The sequence below is a fragment of the Hyla sarda genome, unplaced genomic scaffold (assembly GCF_029499605.1).
Source record: "Hyla sarda isolate aHylSar1 unplaced genomic scaffold, aHylSar1.hap1 scaffold_521, whole genome shotgun sequence".
NCBI classification, from domain to species: domain Eukaryota; kingdom Metazoa; phylum Chordata; class Amphibia; order Anura; family Hylidae; genus Hyla; species Hyla sarda.
In genome coordinates, this window is record NW_026610532.1 from 28,849 (window position 1) to 51,954 (window position 23,106).

The 23,106-nt window shown below is 46.1% G+C and overlaps 1 protein-coding gene across 1 annotated transcript; it reads left to right on the top strand.

Moving 5' to 3' along the window:
• Nucleotides 1-8: 8 nt before the first annotated feature.
• Nucleotides 9-20,084, top strand: LOC130338371 (gastrula zinc finger protein XlCGF17.1-like; the record flags this gene model as incomplete). The annotated part of the gene is made up of 2 exons (XM_056553995.1): nucleotides 9-48; nucleotides 19,096-20,084. Coding segments are annotated over exons 1-2 (1,029 nt in total), but the record flags the coding sequence as incomplete, so codon positions are not given.
• Between the last annotated feature and the right edge of the window lie 3,022 nt (nucleotides 20,085-23,106).

A 23,106-nucleotide genomic window follows, 5' to 3' on the forward strand; every position in this document is an offset into this window, starting at 1 on the left:
CATTGGTGATGTCCGGCATTAGCAATGAGTCCCAGATGCTGATAGCAGGTAGGTCCTAGGGGCTATGAATTGTGCTGAACTCCTGACTGTGCTTCATAGACTGGCAGCGGCCTCCCTCCCCTCCAAATCTTATCACTTTAATGACAGGAGTCCCTGCTCTGAAAGGGGTTTCCTGTAGGGATCGACCGATTATCAGTATGGACGATATTATTGGCCGATAATCACGATTTTGGGCATTATCGGTATCGGCAATTATCTTGCCAATAAGCCAATAATGCCCCGCCCCCCGCACCGCCCCCACCGCACCGCGACCGCCACCCCCCCGAACCGCCGCACCGCACCCCCGACCCACCGCATCGCGTCGCACCCCCCACCGTGATGCTGGGCGGTATACCGGTATGGATTTTTGCCCATACAGCTATATCGGTCGGGCCCCTCCCCCACCCTCCGAGTCAATAAAAAAATGTAACTTACCCATAATGGGGGTGGTCCGGGCCATCCATCGTTCCTGTAGTGTCCGGGGGCGTTCCGGGTGAAGAGTGAACCGGTCCGGGCTGTCCTTCTTCTCCGGCGGTCATCTTCTCCACTCCGGGCAGGCTCCGGCCTAGTACGCTGCATAGACGCCGCTACGCCGTGACGTCAGGTGCGTCACTGTGCAGCGGCGTCTATGCAGCGTACTAGGCCGGAGCCTGCCCGGAGTGGAGAAGATGGCCCCCGGAGAAGAAGGACAGCCCGGACCGGTTCACTCTTCACCCGGAACGCCCCCGGACACTACAGGAACGATGAATGGATGGCCCGGACCATCCTGACAGGTAGGGGAGAGAAGCGGGTGGTGGCGGCGGCGGCGGCCTATGGCCCCGCAAAAGCCACTGCAGATCATTGATTTAAAGCGCCCGCTTTAAATCAATGATCTGCAGCGGTGTCGCAGGGGGTTAAATAGCCGATAACTTATACCGGAATATCAGTATAAGTTATCGGCTATCGGCCCTAACCTGCACCGATTATCGGTATCGGTATCGGCCCTAAAAAACCGATATCGGTCGATCCCTAGTTTCCTGCACAAGAGCAGAAGATATGCCAGATTTGATGCGTCTCCTGCTCCGGAGCTGGGCCCATGGCTATACATTATATACCTCCTGCCCAGTCAGCCATGAAGGAGTTAAATGGTGGTGATGCATTGCTACTTACCTTTTTTGGGGCCACACACTATACAGATAGCTGCTTATTGTCCCTTCTACTCGCTGGGATAAGATCAACCAGTCTAGCTAGGGTTAAGTGGCGCACAGCACTGCCAATTCTATCCTTAGGGGCCAGACAGTAAGCAGCCATCTATATAGTCCCGGGGGAGGGGAGCAGTGATACTATGAAATATCACTTAACTCCTTACACTCCATGGGACGGGCGCTTTGGGTATAATGACCTGAACTGACAGCTGGGTCATCAGACTTGCGGTCAGTTCAGGACATGTGACCATAATATAGAGGATCTGCCCCGACAAGTATTCACCTCATCATCCGAGAGCAAGAAGATAAATCATGTGCAGGAATATCCCCTCAAATGTCTCCATATAACATCCTGGAATTGTATAGAATTAAATGTTTATTCACAATACAGGTTCCTATAAGGGGTCAGGACGTGGCGGTCTATTTCTCCATGGAGGAGTGGGAGTATGTAGAAGGACACAAGGATCAGTACAAGGATCAGGTCATGATGGAGGATCAGCAGCCCCTCACATCACCAGGTAATAGACATGACTATATAAACACGTCCTCTCATTATTTGTATGTAAAGAATGAATTCAGTCTCTGTATGTGTTCCCTACAGTCACATCCAGTAAAAGAACAGCACCAGAGAGGTGTCCCCGTCCTCTTGATGAACAGAATATGGAGGACATTACTACAAGGAAAGATCTGATCTATATTAATGCTACAGACGTAAAAGAAGAAGAAGAGACAGATGTGAGCAGTGATGAGCAGTATAAGGAGGACATTCCTACAGAGAAAGATCTCATCTCTATTAATGCTACAGACATAAAAGAAGAAGAGACAGATGTGAGCAGTGATGAGCAGTATAAGGAGGACATTTCTACAGAAAAAGATCTGATCTATATTAATACTACAGACATAAAGGAAGAACAAGGCACAGATGTGAGCAGTGATGAGCAGTATGAGGAGCACATTCCTACAGTTAAAAATCTGATCTATAATAAAACTACAGACATAAAGAAAGAAGAAGAGACAGATGGGAGCAGTGATGAGCAGTATAAGGAGTACATTCCTACAGGGAAAGATCTGATCTATATTAATACTGACACAAAGAAAGAAGAAGAAACAGATGTGGTCAGTAATGAGCAGTATAAGGAGGACGTTCCTACAGGGAAAGATCTGATATATATTAATGCTCCAGACATAATAGTAAAAGCAGAAGAGACAGATGTGAGCGGTGATGAGCAGTTTAAGGAGGACATTTCTACAGGTAACCACCCAGGTAAGTAGTGACCACTAAATACAGAGAAGGGTTACAGATTCTATTCAGTCACCGGCTACAATAATATTTTGGGGGAAGTAGTGGTGTAACTAGAATCTCTGGGACTACAGGGCAAATTTTGGAATACCTCCCCCTCCCCCAAAACATATCTCAGACTGGGGGCCTCCCAGCTCCTCTGGGCACAAGTGACCTCCGCTCCGTATAGGGATTACTGTCAACCACTGCATGAAGAGGTGCCCGACATGTCTCTCTATAAATCTCTATGGGAGAGCCGGAGATATACAAACGGGATGCCAGGCAGGAGATCGCGGGGGTCTCAGTGGTCGGACCCCTCACGATCAGACATTTATCCTCCCAGGATTCTGTGACTAGGGGATAAGTACTCATGTACTAGAGTTTTCCTTTAACACGATAACGACCATGGACGAGTATACATGTCTATGGTTCTCGTGGGTACTGTCCAGTGTACCCACAAGATCGCGGCAGGGACTCGGCTGTAACACACAGCCGGGACCCTGCCGCACTGCCGGGACCAAAGTAAACTTCAGTCCCAGCAGTTTAACCCTTACAGCCGCTGTCGGAAGTGACTGTGGGCTATAAGTGTTTTGACAGAGGGAGCTCCCTCTGTCTTCCCTGCAGCACCGTACAACGATCATGGGGGGCTGTGTGTAACCCCTGGCAGGCAGGGGCCTGCCGCACTGCCGGGACCAAAGTAATCTTCTGTCCAGGCAGTTTAACCCTTACAGCCACGGTCGGAAGCGACGACAAACTGTAAGGAGTTGGACAGAGGGAGGAGGCTCCCTCTGTCTCTCTTTTGCACCGTCCAACGATCGCAGGGTGCTGCTTGTTACCTGGACTTACAAGGACCCCCAGGTCTGCCCCGTTTATTGCCAGAGGCACGTCCTGATATGCTGCCTGCTAGTGTAAAACTGACAGGCAGCATATAACCAATGCTAAGTATTCCAAAGCATTTTCAAAAGTGTAAAAAAAAATATATAAAACAAAAAAAGTGTAAAAATAGTTAAAAAAAAGTATAAAAAGAAAAAAAAAATTATTAAATAAATATAATGAAAAATAAAAATGCATAATGTGTAGGATTACACAGCGCACATCCCATATTACATGCTGCGGATGCCCCGGCAGTCACAATAGTGAGCTCCCTGCTGCGGCTGGGTATCTTTGTGCGTCCACTCATAGCGGTGGATTTCCCGCCGGCAGTCATGAGCAGACACACTGACCTACCCAGCCGCAGCAGTGATCTCGCTCTTGTGACTACCGGAGGCATCCGCGGTGTGAAATACTCTGCGCTCTATGTGACCCTACACTGCGTCCCGTTCATACTGCGTTTCAGCGTTATGTTACAGGTATCCGTCAGCATCACGTCAATAACAGTGATTCTGACATATACTGTAGCATCTCCAGTCATTTCTGGGGGTGCGGTATATATAATGTGGTCACTTCTGGGGGTGCAGTATATATAATGGGGTCACATCTGGGGGTTCTGTATATATAATGGGGTCACTTCTGGGGGTGCGGTATATATAATGGGGTCACTTCTGGGGGTGCGGTATATATAATGGGGTCACTTCTGGGGGTGCAGTATATATAATGGGGTCACTTCTGGGGGTGCGGTATATATAATGGGGTCACTTCTGGGGGTGCGGTATATATAATGGGGTCACTTCTGGGGGTGCGGTATATATAATGGGATCACTTCTGGGGGTGCAGTATATATAATGGGGTCACTTCTTGGGGTGCGGTATATATAATGGGGTCACTTCTTGGGGTGCGGTATATATAATGGGGTCACTTCTGGGGGTGCGGTATATATAATGGGGTCACTTCTGGGGGTGCAGTATATATAATGGGGTCACTTCTGGGGGTGCGGTATATATAATGGGGTCACTTCTTGGGGTGCGGTATATATAATGGGGTCACTTCTGGGGGTGCGGTATATATAATGGGGTCACTTCTGGGGGTGCGGTATATATAATGGGGTCACTTCTGGGGGTGCAGTATATATAATGGGGTCACTTCTGGGGGTGCAGTATATATAATGGGGTCACTTCTGGGGGTGCGGTATATATAATGGGGTCACTTCTGGGGGTGCAGTATATATAATGGGGTATTTTCTGGGGGTTCTGTATATATAATGGGGTCACTTCTGGGGGTGCGGTATATATAATGGGGTCACTTCTGGGGGTGCAGTATATATAATGGGGTCACTTCTGGGGGTGCAGTATATATAATGGGGTCACTTCTGGGGGTGCGGTATATATAATGGGGTCACTTCTGGGGGTGCGGTATATATTTTGCAGATGACACCAAGCTTTGTAGCACGGTACAGTCTATAGAGGATGTGTATATAGAGGGGGGGCTGTGTATATAGAGGGGGGCTGTGTATATAGAGGGGGGCTGTGTATATAGGAGGGGGGCTGTGTATATAGAGGGGGGCTGTGTATATAGAGGGGGGGCTGTGCATATAAAGGGGGGGCTGTGTATATAGAGGGGGGCTGTGTATATAGAGGGGGGCTGTGTATATAGAGGGGGGGCTGTGTATATAGAGGGGGGGCTGTGCATATAGAGGGGGGGCTGTGTATATAGAGGGGGGGCTGTGTATATAGAGGGGGGGCTGTGTATATAGAGGGGGGCTGTGTATATAGAGGGGGGGCTGTGTATATAGAGGGGTTCTGTGTATACTAATAACCTGCATGCGTCGTATGTCTTAGGGGGATTAAACTGGCAGAGTCACTGGTAGAGAAGGATCTGGGTGACTTGTAGATCACAGACTACAGAATAGCACAATGTCAGGCTGCTGCTTCCAAAGCCGGCAGGATATTGTCATGTATAAAAAGAGGCATGGACTCAAGGGACAGGGACATAATACTCCCCCTGTCACGATGCCGGCTGGCAGGTAGTGGATCCTCTGTGCCAGAGAGGGATTGGCGTGGACCGTGCTAGTGGATCGGTTCTAAGTCACTACTGGTTTTCACCAGAGCCCGCCGCAAAGCGGGATGGACTTGCTGCGGCGGTAGTGACCAGGTCGTATCCACTAGCAACGGCTCAACCTCTCTGACTGCTGAAGATAGGCGCGGTACAAGGGAGTAGGCAGAAGCAAGGTCGGACGTAGCAGAAGGTCGGGGCAGGCAGCAAGGATCGTAGTCAGGGGCAACGGCAGGAGGTCTGGAACACAGGCTAGGAACACACAAGGAAACGCTTTCACTGGCACGATGGCAACAAGATCCGGCAAGGAAGTGCAGGGGAAGTGAGGTGATATAGGGAAGTGCACAGGTGATCAGACTAATTGGAACCACTGCGCCAATCAGCGGCGCAGTGGCCCTTTAAATCGCAAAGACCCGGCGCGCGCGCGCCCTAAGGAGCGGGGCCGCGCGCGCCGGGACAGGACCGACGGAGAGCGAGTCAGGTACGGGAGCCGGGGTGCGCATCGCGAGCGGGCGCTACCCGCATCGCGAATCGCATCCCGGCTGGAGGCAGTATCGCAGCGCCCCGGGTCAGTGGATCTGACCGGAGCGCTGCAGTGAGGAGAGTGTAGCGAGCGCTCCGGGGAGGAGCGGGGACCCGGAGCGCTCGGCGTAACAGTACCCCCCCCCTTGGGTCTCCCCCTCTTCTTAGAGCCTGAGAACCTGAGGAGCAGACTTTTGTCTAGGATATTGTCCTCAGGTTCCCAGGATCTCTCTTCTGGACCACAACCCTCCCAATCCACCAAAAAAAAGGTTTTCCCTCTGACCTTCTTAGATGCCAGAATCTCTTTGACTGAGAAGATGTCCGAGGAGCCGGAAACAGGAGTGGGAGGAACAGATTTGGGAGAGAAACGGTTGATGATGAGTGGTTTGAGAAGAGAAACGTGAAAGGCATTAGGAATACGAAGAGAAGGAGGAAGAAGAAGTTTGTAAGAGACAGGATTAATCTGACACAAAATTTTGAAAGGACCAAGATAGCGTGGTCCCAACTTGTAGCTAGGGACACGGAAGCGGACATATTTAGCGGAGAGCCATACCTTGTCTCCAGGGGAAAAAATGGGAGGAGCTCTTCTTTTCTTATCCGCGAACTTCTTCATGCGTGATGAAGCCTGTAAGAGAGAATTTTGGGTCTCTCTCCATATGATGGAAAGGTCACGAGAAATTTCATCCACAGCGGGCAGACCAGAGGGCAAGGGGGTAGGGAGGGGGGGAAGAGGGTGACGGCCGTACACCACGAAAAATGGGGATTTGGAGGAAGATTCAGAGACTCTGAAGTTATACGAGAATTCGGCCCATGGAAGGAGATCTGCCCAGTCATCCTGGCGGGAGGAAACAAAATGTCGTAAATAATCACCCAAGACCTGGTTAATTCTTTCTACTTGTCCATTGGATTGGGGATGATATGCAGAAGAAAAATTTAATTTAATCTTGAGTTGTTTACAGAGAGCCCTCCAGAATTTAGACACGAATTGGACGCCTCTATCCGAGACGATCTGCGTAGGCAACCCGTGAAGACGAAAAATGTGTACAAAAAATTGTTTAGCCAACTGAGGCGCTGAAGGAAGACCAGGAAGAGGGATGAAATGTGCCATTTTGGAGAATCGATCAACGACCACCCAAATAACAGTGTTGCCACGGGAAGGGGGTAAATCAGTAATAAAATCCATACCAATCAGAGACCAAGGCTGTTCGGGGACAGGCAGGGGATGAAGAAAACCAGCGGGCTTCTGGCGAGGAGTCTTATCCCGGGCACAGATAGTGCAGGCTCGCACAAAGTCCACAACATCCGTCTCCAGAGTCGGCCACCAATAGAAGCGGGAGATGAGTTGCACAGATTTCTTGATGCCCACATGACCTGCGAGATGGGAGGAGTGACCCCATTTGAGGATTCCGAGGCGTTGGCGTGGAGAAACAAAGGTCTTTCCTGGAGGAGTTTGCCTGATGGAGGCTGGAGAAGTGGAAATCAGGCAGTCAGGAGGAATGATGTGTTGCGGAGAGAGTTCAACTTCCGAGGCATCCGAGGAACGAGAGAGAGCATCGGCCCTAATGTTCTTATCGGCAGGCCGAAAGTGAATTTCAAAATTAAATCGGGCAAAGAACAGAGACCACCGGGCCTGGCGAGGATTCAGCCGTTGGGCAGACTGGAGGTAGGAGAGGTTCTTGTGATCGGTGTAAATAATAACTGGAAATCTTGATCCCTCCAGCAGATGCCTCCATTCCTCAAGTGCTAATTTGATGGCTAGAAGCTCTCGATCCCCGATGGAGTAGTTCCTCTCCGCCGGAGAGAAGGTCCTAGAAAAAAAACCACAAGTGACAGCATGCCCGGAAGAATTTTTTTGTAGAAGAACAGCTCCAGCTCCCACTGAGGAGGCATCAACCTCCAATAGGAAGGGTTTGGAAGGGTCAGGTCTGGAGAGCACGGGAGCCGAAGAAAAGGCAGACTTGAGTCGTTTAAAGGCGTCTTCCGCTTGAGGAGGCCAAGACTTGGGATCGGCATTTTTTTTGGTTAAAGCCACGATAGGGGCCACAACGGTAGAAAAATGTGGAATAAATTGCCTGTAATAATTGGCGAACCCCAAAAAGCGTTGGATAGCACGGAGTCCGGAGGGGCGTGGCCAATCTAAGACGGCAGAGAGTTTGTCTGGATCCATTTGTAGTCCCTGGCCAGAGACCAAGTATCCTAGAAAAGGAAGAGATTGGCATTCAAACAGACATTTCTCAATTTTGGCATAGAGTTGATTGTCACGAAGTCTTTGAAGAACCATACGGACATGCTGGCGGTGTTCTTCTAGATTGGCAGAAAAAATCAGGATATCGTCCAGATATACAACAACACAGGAGTATAAAAGATCACGAAAAATTTCATTAACAAAGTCTTGGAAGACGGCAGGGGCGTTGCACAGGCCAAAGGGCATGACCAGATACTCAAAGTGTCCATCTCTGGTGTTAAATGCCGTTTTCCATTCATCCCCCTCTCTGATGCGGATGAGATTATAAGCACCTCTTAAGTCCAGTTTAGTAAAGATGTGGGCACCTTGGAGGCGATCAAAGAGTTCAGAGATGAGGGGTAGGGGGTAGCGGTTCTTAACCGTGATTTTATTAAGACCGCGGTAGTCAATGCAAGGACGTAGGGAGCCATCTTTTTTGGACACAAAGAAAAATCCGGCTCCGGCAGGAGAGGAGGATTTACGGATAAAGCCCTTTTTTAAATTTTCCTGGACGTATTCAGACATGGCAAGAGTCTCTGGGGCGGACAGAGGATAAATTCTGCCCCGGGGTGGAGTAGTGCCCGGGAGGAGGTCGATAGGACAATCATAAGGCCTGTGAGGAGGTAGAGTCTCAGCTTGTTTTTTGCAGAAAACATCCGCAAAGTCCATATAGGCCTTAGGGAGACCGGTTACTGGAGGAACCACAGAGTCACGGCAAGGGTTACTGGGAACCGGTTTTAGACAGTCCTTGGAACAAGAGGGCCCCCAACTCTTGATCTCCCCAGTGGACCAATCCAGGGTTGGGGAATGAAGTTGAAGCCAGGGAAGTCCAAGGAGAATTTCAGAAGTGCAATTGGGGAGGACCAAAAGTTCAATCCTCTCGTGATGAGATCCGATGCACATTAGAAGGGGCTCCGTGCGGAAACGTATGGTACAGTCCAATCTTTCATTGTTTACACAATTGATGAAAAGGGGTCTGGCGAGACTGGTCACTGGGATGTTGAACCTGTTGACGAGAGAGGCCAAAATAAAATTTCCTGCAGATCCAGAGTCCAAGAAGGCCATAGTAGAGAAGGAGAAGGCAGAGGCAGACATCCGCACAGGCACAGTAAGACGTGGAGAAGCAGAGTAGACATCAAGGACTGTCTCACCTTTGTGCGGAGTCAGCGTACGTTTTTCCAGGCGGGGAGGACGGATAGGACAATCCCTCAGGAAGTGTTCGGTACTAGCACAGTACAGGCAGAGATTCTCCATGCGGCGTCGTGTCCTCTCTTGAGGTGTCAGGCGAGACCGGTCGACCTGCATAGCCTCCACGGCGGGAGGCACAGGAACGGATTGCAGGGGACCAGAGGAGAGAGGAGCCGAGGAGAAGAAGCGCCTCGTGCGAACAGAGTCCATATCTTGGCGGAGCTCCTGACGCCTTTCGGAAAAACGCATGTCAATGCGAGTGGCTAGGTGAATGAGTTCATGTAGATTAGCAGGAATTTCTCGTGCGGCCAGAACATCTTTAATGTTGCTGGATAGGCCTTTTTTAAAGGTCGCGCAGAGGGCCTCATTATTTCAGGATAATTCTGAAGCAAGAGTACGGAATTGTACGGCATACTCGCCAACGGAAGAATTACCCTGGACCAGGTTCAACAGGGCAGTCTCAGCAGAAGAGGCTCGGGCAGGTTCCTCAAAGACACTTCGGATTTCCGAGAAGAAGGAGTGTACAGAGGCAGTGACGGGGTCATTGCGGTCCCAGAGCGGTGTGGCCCAAGACAGGGCTTTTCCAGACAGAAGGCTGACTACGAAAGCCACCTTAGACCTTTCAGTGGGAAACTGGTCCGACATCATCTCCAGGTGCAGGGAACATTGGGAAAGAAAGCCACAGCAAAACTTAGAGTCCCCATCAAATTTATCCGGCAAGGATAGGCGTAGACCAGAAGCGGCCACTCGCTGCGGAGGAGGTGCAGGAGATGATTGCTGAAGCTGTGGTAGTAACTGCTGTAGCATAACGGTCAGTTGAGACAGCTGTTGGCCTTGTTGCGCTATCTGTTGTGACTGCTGGGCGACCACCGTGGTGAGGTCAGCGACAACTGGCAGAGGAACTTCAGCGGGATCCATGGCCGGATCTACTGTCACGATGCCGGCTGGCAGGTAGTGGATCCTCTGTGCCAGAGAGGGATTGGCGTGGACCGTGCTAGTGGATCGGTTCTAAGTCACTACTGGTTTTCACCAGAGCCAGCCGCAAAGCGGGATGGACTTGCTGCGGCGGTAGTGACCAGGTCGTATCCACTAGCAACGGCTCAACCTCTCTGACTGCTGAAGATAGGCGCGGTACAAGGGAGTAGGCAGAAGCAAGGTCGGACGTAGCAGAAGGTCGGGGCAGGCAGCAAGGATCGTAGTCAGGGGCAACGGCAGGAGGTCTGGAACACAGGCTAGGAACACACAAGGAAACGCTTTCACTGGCACGATGGCAACAAGATCCGGCAAGGAAGTGCAGGGGAAGTGAGGTGATATAGGGAAGTGCACAGGTGATCAGACTAATTGGAACCACTGCGCCAATCAGCGGCGCAGTGGCCCTTTAAATCGCAAAGACCCGGCGCGCGCGCGCCCTAAGGAGCGGGGCCGCGCGCGCCGGGACAGGACCGACGGAGAGCGAGTCAGGTACGGGAGCCGGGGTGCGCATCGCGAGCGGGCGCTACCCGCATCGCGAATCGCATCCCGGCTGGAGGCAGTATCGCAGCGCCCCGGGTCAGTGGATCTGACCGGAGCGCTGCAGTGAGGAGAGTGTAGCGAGCGCTCCGGGGAGGAGCGGGGACCCGGAGCGCTCGGCGTAACACCCCCTTTATAAATCATTGGTACGGCCTCACCTGGAATATGCTGTTCAGTTTTGGGCACCTGTCCATAAAAGGGACACTGCGGAGTTGGAAAGGGTGCAGAGACGCGCGACTAAACTAATATGGGGCATGGAACATCTTAGCTATGAGGAGCGATTAAAGGAGTTACAATTGTTTAGTCTTGAGAAGAGACGTTTAAGGGGGGATATGATAAACGTATATAAGTATATAAATGGCCCATACAAAAAATATGGAGAAAAACTGTTCCAGGTTAAACCCCCCCAAAGGACGAGGGGGCACTCCCTCCGTCTGGAGAAGAAAAGGTTTAGTCTAAAGGGGCGACACGCCTTCTTTACCGTGAGGACTGTGAATTTATGGAACGGTCTACCTCAGGAACTGGTCACAGCAGGAACAATTAACAGCTTTAAAACAGGATTAGATACATTCATGGAACAAAATAACATTAATGCTTATGAAGAAATATAAAATCCCATCCCTTCCCAATATCGCGCCACATCCCTACCCCTTAATTCCCTGGTTGAACTTGATGGACATATGTCTTTTTTCGACCGTACTAACTATGTAACTTCTGGGGGTGCGGTATAGTAACATAGTTCATAAGGTTGAAAAAAGAGCAGAGTCCATCTAGTTCAACCTATAACCCTAATAAGTCCCTTCTGCGTTGATCCAGAGGAGGCAAAAAACCCTCATACTAGAGGTAAAAATTCCTTCCCGACTCCAAATATCAGAATAAATCCCTGGATCAACGTTCTGTCCATATAAATCTAATATACAGAACCAGCGATGTTATTATTCTCCAAAAATACATCCAGACCCCTTTTATATTCTTTTACAGAGTTCACCATGACACCTCCTCCAGGAGAGAATTCCACAGTCTCTTTGCTCTTACAGTAAAGAACCCCCATCTGTGCTGGTGTAGAAACCTTCTTTCCTGTATACGTAGAGGATGCCCCCATGTTATAGATACAGTCCTGGGTATAAATAGATCATGGAGAGATCTCTGTACTGTCCCCTGATATATTTATACATAGTTATTAGGTCTCCCCTAAGCCTTCTTTTTTCTAAACTAAATAACCCTAATTCTGATAATCTTTCTGGGTCCTGTAGTCCTCCCATTCCCCGTATTACCCTGGTTGCCCGTCTTTGAACCCTCTCCAGCTCCACTATATCTTTCTTGTACACTGGTGCCCAGTACTGTACACAGTATTCTATGTGTGGTCTGACCAGTACTGTACACAGTATTCTATGTGTGGTCTGACCAGTACTGTACACAGTATTCTATGTGTGGTCTGACCAGTACTGTACACAGTATTCTATGTGAGGTCTGACCAGTACTGTACACAGTATTCTATGTGTGATCTGACCAGTACTGTACACAGTATTCTATGTGTGGTCTGACCAGTACTGTACACAGTATTCTATGTGTGGTCTGACCAGTACTGTACACAGTATTCTATGTGTGGTCTGACCAGTACTGTACACAGTATTCCATGTGTGGTCTGACCAGTACTGTACACAGTATTCTATGTGTGGTCTGACCAGTACTGTGCACAGTATTCTATGTGTGGTCTGGCCAGTACTGTACACAGTATTCTATGTGTGATCTGACCAGTACTATACACAGTATTCTATGTGTGGTCTGACCAGTACTGTACACAGTATTCTATGTGTGGTCTGGCCAGTACTGTACACAGTATTCTATGTGTGATCTGACCAGTACTATACACAGTATTCTATGTGTGGTCTGGCCAGTACTGTACACAGTATTCTATGTGTGATCTGACCAGTACTGTACACAGTATTCTATGTGTGGTCTGACCAGTACTGTACACAGTATTCTATGTGTGGTCTGACCAGTACTGTACACAGTATTCTATGTGTGGTCTGACCAGTACTGTACACAGTATTCTATGTGTGGTCTGACCAGTACTGTACACAGTATTCTATGCGTGATCTGACCAGTACTGTACACAGTATTCTATGCGTGGTCTGACCAGTACTGTACACAGTATTCTATGTGTGGTCTGACCAGTACTGTACACAGTATTCTATGTGTGGTCTGACCAGTACTGTACACAGTATTCTATGCGTGGTCTGACCAGTACTGTTCACAGTATTCTATGTGTGGTCTGACTAGTACTGTACACAGTATTCTATGTGTGGTCTGACCAGTACTGTACACAGTATTCTATGTGTGGTCTGACCAGTACTGTACACAGTATTCTATGTGTGGTCTGACCAGTACTGTACACAGTATTCTATGTGTGGTCTGACCAGTACTGTACACAGTATTCTATGTGTGGTCTGACCAGTACTGTACACAGTATTCTATGTGTGGTCTGACCAGTACTGTACACAGTATTCTATGTGTGGCCTGACCAGTACTGTACACAGTATTCTATGTGTGGTCTGACCAGTACTGTACACAGTATTCTATGTGTGGCCTGACTAGTACTGTACACAGTATTCTATGTGTGGTCTGGCCAGTACTGTACACAGTATTCTATGTGTGGTCTGACCAGTACTGTACACAGTATTCTATGTGTGGTCTTACCAGTACTGTACACAGTATTCTATGTGTGGTCTGACCAGTACTGTACACAGTATTCTATGTGTGGTCTGACCAGTACTGTACACAGTATTCTATGTGTGGTCTGACCAGTACTGTACACAGTATTCTATGTGTGGCCTGACCAGTACTGTACACAGTATTCTATGTGTGGTCTGACCAGTACTGTACACAGTATTCTATGTGTGGCCTGACTAGTACTGTACACAGTATTCTATGTGTGGTCTGGCCAGTACTGTACACAGTATTCTATGTGTGGTCTGACCAGTACTGTACACAGTATTCTATGTGTGGTCTGACCAGTACTGTACACAGTATTCTATGTGTGGTCTGACCAGTACTGTACACAGTATTCTATGTGTGATCTGACCAGTACTGTACACAGTATTCTATGTGTGGTCTGACCAGTACTGCACACAGTATTCTATGTGTGGTCTGGCCAGTACTGTACACAGTATTCTATGTGTGGTCTGACCAGTACTGTACACAGTATTCTATGTGTGGTCTGACCAGTACTGTACACAGTATTCTATGTGTGGTCTGACCAGTACTGTACACAGTATTCTATGTGTGGTCTGACCAGTACTGTACAAAGTATTCTATGTGTGGTCTGACCAGTACTGTACACAGTATTCTATGTGTGGCCTGACCAGTACTGTACACAGTATTCTATGTGTGGTCTGACCAGTACTGTACACAGTATTCTATGTGTGGCCTGACCAGTACTGTACACAGTATTCTATGTGTGGTCTGACCAGTACTGTACACAGTATTCTATGTGTGGTCTGACTAGTACTGTACACAGTATTCTATGTGTGGTCTTACCAGTACTGTACACAGTATTCTATGTGTGGTCTGACTAGTACTGTACACAGTATTCTATGTGTGGTCTGACCAGTACTGTACACAGTATTCTATGTGTGGTCTGACCAGTACTGTACACAGTATTCTATGTATGGTCTGACCAGTACTGTACACAGTATTCTATGTGTGGTCTGACCAGTACTGTACACAGTATTCTATGTGTGATCTGACCAGTACTGTACACAGTATTCTATGTGTTATCTGACCAGTACTGTACACAGTATTCTATGTGTGGTCTGACCAGTACTGTACACAGTATTCTATGTGTGGTCTGACCAGTACTGTACACAGTATTCTATGTGTGGTCTGGCCAGTACTGTACACAGTATTCTATGTGTGGTCTGACCAGTACTGTACACAGTATTCTATGTGTGATCTGACCAGTACTGTACACAGTATTCTATGTGTGGTCTGACCAGTACTGTACACAGTATTCTATGTGTGGTCTGGCCAGTGCTGTACACAGTATTCTATGTGTGGTCTGACCAGTACTGTACACAGTATTCTATGTGTGGTCTGACCAGTACTGTACACAGTATTCTATGTGTGGTCTGGCCAGTACTGTACACAGTATTCTATGTGTGGTCTGGCCAGTACTGTACACAGTATTCTATGTGTGATCTGACCAGTACTGTACACAGTATTCTATGTGTGGTCTGACCAGTACAGTACACAGTATTCTATGTGTGGTCTGACCAGTACTGTACACAGTATTCTATGTGTGATCTGACCAGTACTGTACACAGTATTCTATGTGTGGTCTGACTAGTACTGTACACAGTATTCTATGTGTGGTCTGACTAGTGATTTGTACAGCGGTAGAATTATTTCTTTGTCGTGGGCATCTATGCCCCCATTGATACACCCCATGATTTTATTTGCCATGGCAGCCGCTGCCCGACACTGGTCACTACAGCTAAATTTACTGTTAACTAAGACTCCTAAGTCCTTTTCCACGTCAGTCGTCCCAAGTGTGCTCCCATTTAATATATAACCCCAGCCCGGATTTTTCCTCCCCATGTGCATTACCTTACATTTATCAGTGTTGAACCTCATCTGCCACTTCTCAGCCCAAACCCCCAAACTATCCAGATCCATTTGTAACAGTGCACTGTCCTCTATTGTGTTTACTGCTGTACAGAGTTTAGTATCATCTGCAAAGATTCCACCATCTTTACTCATTTCCTATATCTCCGCCCAGTTGGCCCCAGCTAGAAGCCCCGTCCTCCTGTCCTTGTGGCCCTATTCCTGTTATGTCTTTACCTCTAATATGTCAGGTTCTTCTTCTCCTTCTGGTTCTCTCCCGAGTGTCCACATGTCTCCCCGGCCGCCGCCATCTTGTAGAAGGAGGTTTATAACTGTGGATCCAGGCTCTATGGTGGGGACGGGCTGCACCTCAATAGGTAGGGGGCGCTGTGCTCGGGGAGGAGATAGTGTAGATCAGTGGTTCTTTACCTGGGTTCGATCGATCCCCAGGGGTTCGGTGAGTCAGGCTTCTCTCACACTACAAAATTCTCCGTTTTTAAACATCCGTATGAAGTTCTGTCTGAAAACCAGCTGAAAACGTCAGTAACAATATCTTATACGGCCGTTAGAAAATCCCATTATAGTCTATGGGATTTTTCTTATATCCGTTTTAATCCATTATAGTCCGTTATTGATAACGGACGTTATTTTGTGACGGAAGATAGTAACGGGAGAAATAGTGCATGAACCATCAGTCATTTTACCAAAATATCCTCGGCGAAACGGAAAAAAAAATCATTGTGCGACAAAATTGAAGAAAAAATTTCATTTTGTAACTTTTGGGGGCTTCCGTTTCTACGCAGTGCATTTTTCGGTAAAAATTACACCTTTATCTTTATTACGTAGGTCCATACGATTAAAATGATCCCCTAATTATATAGGTTGGATTTTATCGTACTTTGGAAAAAATCATAAATACATGCAGGAAAATAAATATGTTAAAAATTCTCATCTTCTGACCCCTATAACTTTTTTTTTTTCCACGTACAGGGCGGTATGAGGACTAATTTTTTGCGCCGTCTTCTGAAGTTCTTATCGGTACCATTTTTGTATTGATCGGACTTTTTGATCGCTTTTTATTAATTTTTTCATGATATAAAAAGTGACCAAAAATACACTATTTTGGACTTTTGATTTTTTTTGCGCGCACGCCATTGACCGTGCAATTTAGTTAACAATATATAATAATATATAATATATAATAATTCGGACATTTTCGCACGCGGCGATACCACATATGTTTATTTTTATTTTTATTTACACTGTTTTTTTTTTATGGGAAAAGGGGGGCGATTCAAACTTTTATTAGGGAAGGGGTTAAATGACCTTTGTTATCTTTTTTTTTCCACTTTTTTTTGCAGTGTTATAGGTCCCATAGGGATCTATAACACTGCACACACTGATCTCTTACACTGATCATTGTTATCCCATAGGGATCTATAACACTGCACACACTGATCTCTTATACTGATCATTGTTATCCCATAGGGACCTATAACACTGCACACACTGATCTCTTATACTGATCATTGTTATCCCATAGGGACCTATAACACTGCACACACTGATCTCTTATACTGATCATTGTTATCCCATAGGGAGCTATAACACTGCACACACTGATCTCCTATGCTGATCATTGCAGGGATCAGTCAGAGAGGCGGTCGATTGCTCAAGCCTGTAGCTCAGGCTTGGAGCAATCAATCGACAATCAGACGCTGCGGAGAGAGGTAAGGAGACCTTCGCCTGCGTCCCAGCTGATCGGAATATCGCTATTTTATCACGATGTCCCGATCAGCCCGACTGAGCTGCTGGGAACGGTTTACTTTCGTTTTCAGACGCAGCGATCAACTTTGATCGCCGCGTCTAAGGGTTAATAGCGCACCACACTGCGATCAGTGCCGCGCGCTATTAGCCACGGGTCCCGGCTGTTGTTAAGAGGCCGTGACCCCGCGTTATAGATCGGGAGCGGACTCATGATGTAGCGGTACGTCATGAGTCCTTAAGGGGTTAAAGGGGTACTCCGGTGCTCCAGCATTCTGAACTTTTTGTTCGGAACGCTCAGAGGCAGTGATCATGAAGTTGTGGCCACGCCCCCTCTCACATGAATGGAGGGGGTGCGACATCACAAGGGGGCGTAGCCGTAACATCAAGACCACTGGAATCTGGCTTTTGTTTAGAACGGGGGGGGGGGGGGGGGGGGGTGTTGCAGGAGATCCTCGGGGCCCCAGCAGCCGGACCCCGCGATCAGATATCTTATCCCCTTATCCTTAGGATAAGGAATAAGATGTCTAGCAGTGGCGTACCCCTTTAAATCCCTTCATTCTTTCCCTCTGATACGGTAATGTTCCGGTTCGGGTCACCTGTGTGGGTCCAAATTGAGGTATAGGTGCGGCTGGCGAGCCATGAGCCAAAATCATTAAAAATAAAGGTTCCCCTTTTAACTTGGATCCAGGAAAATGTCACTAACTTTATTAGGACATAAGTCTTTCTATACACATTAATAGACAAAAGACAAAAATGTTATACTCTCTGCCTAGACAGGATAGGGGATAGGTTATAGATCACAGGGGTCCGACCCTTGGGACTCCCCGTGATCTCCTGAACGGGGCCCCGGCAGTCTGCAGGAAGCGGTCATTCCGACCCCTACAGGATGCCGCGGCCGACACACCCCCTCCATGTATCTCTATGGGATACATTGAGGGGGAGTGTCGGCCGCCGCTCCATGCAGGGGTCTGTCCGCCCCCTTCAAGCAGACTGCCAGGGCCCCGTTCAGGATATCGCTGGGAGTCCCAAGGGTCGGACCCCCGTGATCTATAACATATCCCCTATCCTTTGTCTGAATTCTCTGGCTGGCATGAGGATTATAAAGGGGGCGGTTTGGATGACTGCCCCATTATAACCTGTGGGGTCAGGTGGATTGGGGGGCACGGTCATTTGGTCCCTGACTTAGCCCCATAGCAGTGATTTTCCCTGAGGCTGTGTCCACATGATTGTCAAAGACAGGTGTCCCTGCTCCTTATAAGCCAGTGGTGTCAAACTGTGGCCCTCCAGATATTCCAAAACTTCAAATCCCGGGCATGCTGGGAGTTGAAGTTTTGCAACATCTGAAGAGCCGCAGTTTGAAGACCACTACACTAAGGGATACCATGAGAGGGAAGCCTTGATTTACCTTTCGGGGATTTACCTTTCGGAGGAGGCAGACCGACCTTTGGTGTCCAGGGATAATGGGAGTTGAAGTTTTGCAACATCTGGAGGGCCACAGTTTGACACCACTGTTGTATGGCTGCTCCGCTATCATAGTAACTATCTTTCTTCAGTTTTGCAGTAAAACTTATTTAAAAATGAAGGGTGAATTTACAAAGTACTATTGCTTAGAAATACAAAAATGTCCTGGGTTGTTAAGGGGTTAATACTGATAATAAAATCTGTGTTATTCTCTGCAGATTCTTGTAGCAGGAGATCAGAGGAGAATCTTATATCTTCAGATTATAAAGCAGATGATGATATCACACAAGATACATATGAAGAACATTCCATTATCCCAGATACACCCTCAGCCCTTCACAGCCAAGATCTGTCATCTCATCCTTATATACAGGTCCTGTCTTCTCAGTCATCACAGGATGTTAAGAAAAATAAAAGCCACAGAAGGAATGATGGACATCAAAGAGATTGTGCAGGGGAGAAGCAATATTCATGTTCAGTATGTGGGAAATGTTTTAATAGCAAATCACAACTTATTCAACATAACATAACTCACACAGGAGCGAAGCCATATTCGTGTTCAGAATGTGGGAAATGTTATACTCATCAGCCAAGTCTTATTAGACATCAAAGAACTCACACAGGGGAAAAGCCATTTTCATGTTCAGAATGTGGGAAATGTTTTACTTTTAAATCAGGTCTTGTTGTACATCAACAAACTCACACAGGAGAGAAGCCATATTCATGTTCAGAATGTGGGAAATGTTATACTCATCAGCCAAGTCTTATTAGACATCAAAGAACTCACACAGAGGAGAAGCCATTTTCATGCTCAGAATGTGGGAAATGTTTTACTTTTAAATCAGGTCTTGTTGTACATCAAAGAACTCACACAGGAGAGAAGTCATTTCCATGTTCAGAATGTGGGAAATGTTTTACTCAGAAATTAGACCTTGATTTGCATCAAAGAACTCACACAGGGAAGCAGCCATTTTCATGTTCAGAATGTGGGAAATGTTTTGCTCAGAAATCCTATCTTTTTGTACATCAAAGAACTCACACAGGGGAAATGCCATTTTCATGTTCAATATGTGGGAAATGTTTTACATTTAAATCAGGTCTTGTTAAACATCAACGAACTCACACAGGAGAGAAGCAATTTACATGCTCAGAATGTGGGAAATGTTTTGCTCAGAAATCAGATCTTGTTAAACATCAAAGAACTCACACAGGAGAGAAGCCATTTCCATGTTCAGAATGTTGGAAATGTTTTACTCAGAAATCAGACCTTGTTGTACATCAAAGAACTCACACAGGGGAGAAGCCATTTTCATGTTCAGAATGTAGAAAATGCTTTACTCAGCAATCACATCTTATTCAACATCAAAGAACTCACACAGGAGAGAAGCCAATTCAGAGCAGTATATGATGCAGATAACACATCTATATATTATCCATGTACATAGGATATCTGACATTTATACATATATCATATACTGCATCTCCAAACTTGTTACCAATTGTTAATAAAAGTTTTCTTTCTTATATGATTTATTATTCTTATATTCATCTCCGCACACTGGACTTATAATAAATGTAATATTGTCCCTGAGGTTGTATATAGGGAATGTAACGCGTCAGTGTTGTCCCCGCCCCCTTCTCATTATGATTATAGAGACTTTAATTCAAGGCATCAGACAGGATCCGCGCGTCTCCCTTGAAGATCGTCTCTTCTGAACATAAGACGCTGCAGATACTTTTATTTATCACAAACCCTAGACCAGCGTTTCCCGTCTTGACGTCTATTTTCGGTCTCAGATCATAAAATCCATTTTTCTATATGAGAAGTCGTCAATATCTCAGCGTCCCCCGGGTTCGGTAAACATCGGTGTAATTCTTTTCCTTTTCTTTGTCCTCCCCGGGGTATAAAATCCCTAGAGATCTGATCACATCTGGTACAAGATCTCTTTACTTCACACTTTGCGCCATTATTACACGGATTGAAGACCCAGTTACACGCTCGTAAATTCCCATATATGTCGTGGATTGGAAGGAAAAAGGTTCTTAAATCTTATATTTACCAATAATATTTTATATTTTTACAGTCCGTCCCTATCATAGTACGGAATTGTTATTTTTCTTCTATCCGATGGTTATTTAGTAATTTTGTTATGATTCAGAAGAGACCACGTGTCCCGTATAGACGCTCACCCTGAAGACATTAGACGGCGGTTTTGTGTTTCCGGATTTACACACTTATTATAAAGCTTTTCCTTCGTCTGGATTATTAGAGCTCGTTCGCTCTTCTTTTTCTCATCCTCCCCTTTATATTCTTCCTCATGTGGATATTGAATTCTCCTCAGTCCCTCCTTCTATAGGGCCCATTTTGTGGCCCCCGCACTCCTCCTTGGCCTCTCTAGTTCTTTCCTCTTTTATATATAACTTTGTCGGTATTACGAGACTGCTCTACGACTGATTCTGATTTCCCTTCTCCCCTAACCCCACTTTCTTTACTCCCTATGGTTATTACTAAACACATTTTCCCTCTTCCCCTTTGTGGGAACGTTTACATTCTTTTACGTTACGAGATTTATATTCTTCTACTAAGACTTTGGCCATAGAGGAATCTCAGGCTTTCTGGGGTTTTATAAGTAAATTTCTCTTTACTCTCCAATGTTTTAAGCGTTATACTAACATACGTCCCTGAAATTGGTTAGAGAGATTGTATTTATTTCCTAAATAATAATAAAATACCAAAAACTAAAGAGCAACCCAATAGAGGTATATAAAAAAGAACTCTACACACTAATTCAAAAAGGTGTAGAACTTGGAATTTTAAGAGTTTCTGATGGTTAAGAATCCAAAGATACCGGCATTTTATCATATTCCAAAGGTGCACAAGACACTTAATAACCCCCCAGGCAGGCCCATAGTGTCGGGCATTGATTGCCTCACAGCTAATTTGTCCGGATATGTAGATCTACAGTTACAAAAATGTGTGGTGCAGTTACCGGAATATTTGAACGACACCACACATACTTTACAGTTACTACATGATATTAAGTGGAAACAGGGATATATTGTGGGCACCCTAGATGTTACCTCCCTATATACAATTATAGAACATAACAAGGGGAGGACAGCATCAGAACACTTTTTAAAGCAATACACGGACACCCCCAGGAACAGATTAATTTTATAGGGGAATGTATTTTATTCATTTTAAATCATAATAATTTTAAATATGACATTTACTTTTTACAAAGATGGGGGACTGCGATGGGGACCAGATTCGCACCCAGTTATTTTAACCTCTATGTAGGACATTGGGAAGAAAATAACATTTATAAGGGAGGTAAACGGTGCGGGTCTGGTCCTATGGTAAAAGATGTATTGATGACGTGATTTTTATATGGGAGGGGAGTGAATCCAGTCTGCAACGTTTTTTAATTGAAAATAAAAATAATATTTATTTAGATTTTTCAGCTACGTATAGTGAGACTGGAATTCACTTTTTAGATTTAAATATTCAAGTAAAAAATAATGAATTGATTACTACTACATACATAAAACCGACAGATAGCAATAGCTACATTGAAAGGACTAGCTGTCATTTACCACAGTGGTTGGATAATATTCCAAAGAGTCAATTTTTACGTTTGAGAAGGAATTGCACAATGCTGGAAGACTTTGAAAATGAAGCAAATACTCTGAAATCCAAATCTTTGAGTAAAGGATACAAGGAGGAAATATTAACCAATGCAATGGATAAAATAAGAGAAATGGAATGTAGTACACTATTAGTAGGGAAAAACGCACCTATGCCAATGGAAGAAGGAACAGAAAATGGAGAAATACAAACACTCAATATACCAATCATCACAACCTTCTCCTCGCAAAGTTTCCGGGTAAAAAAGATTATTAAAAAATATTGGAACCTTTTACATAATGACAAAGTTATTGGGGAACTGCTACCCAAAGAACCATCATTTGTGTTCCGGAAGAATAAAAATATAGGGAACAATATAGCTCCAACCATAAAAAATCCCCACGGAAATCAAACAAAAAAGAAACCGCTACTAGTTCCATCTGTACCCTAAAAAATGTTTGTTTTTACCATGCCGTCGCTGTCAACCATGTTTAGCAATGAAAAATAAAATCCCCGTGTTTTCCATTTTTGATAGAGAAAACACAGTTGAAAAAAGAATTATAAGCCATATAGATTGCAAAACCCAGGGAATAATCTATGGGTTACGCTGCCCACGTAATAAAACATACATCGGGCGTACGAAAAGAACACTCCAAAAGAATAAGAAGGCATGTATATAATATTAACCCCTTAAGGACGCAGCCCTTTTTCACCTTAAGGACTGAGCCCTTTTTCGCAATTCTGACCACCTGTCACGATGCCGGCTGGCAGG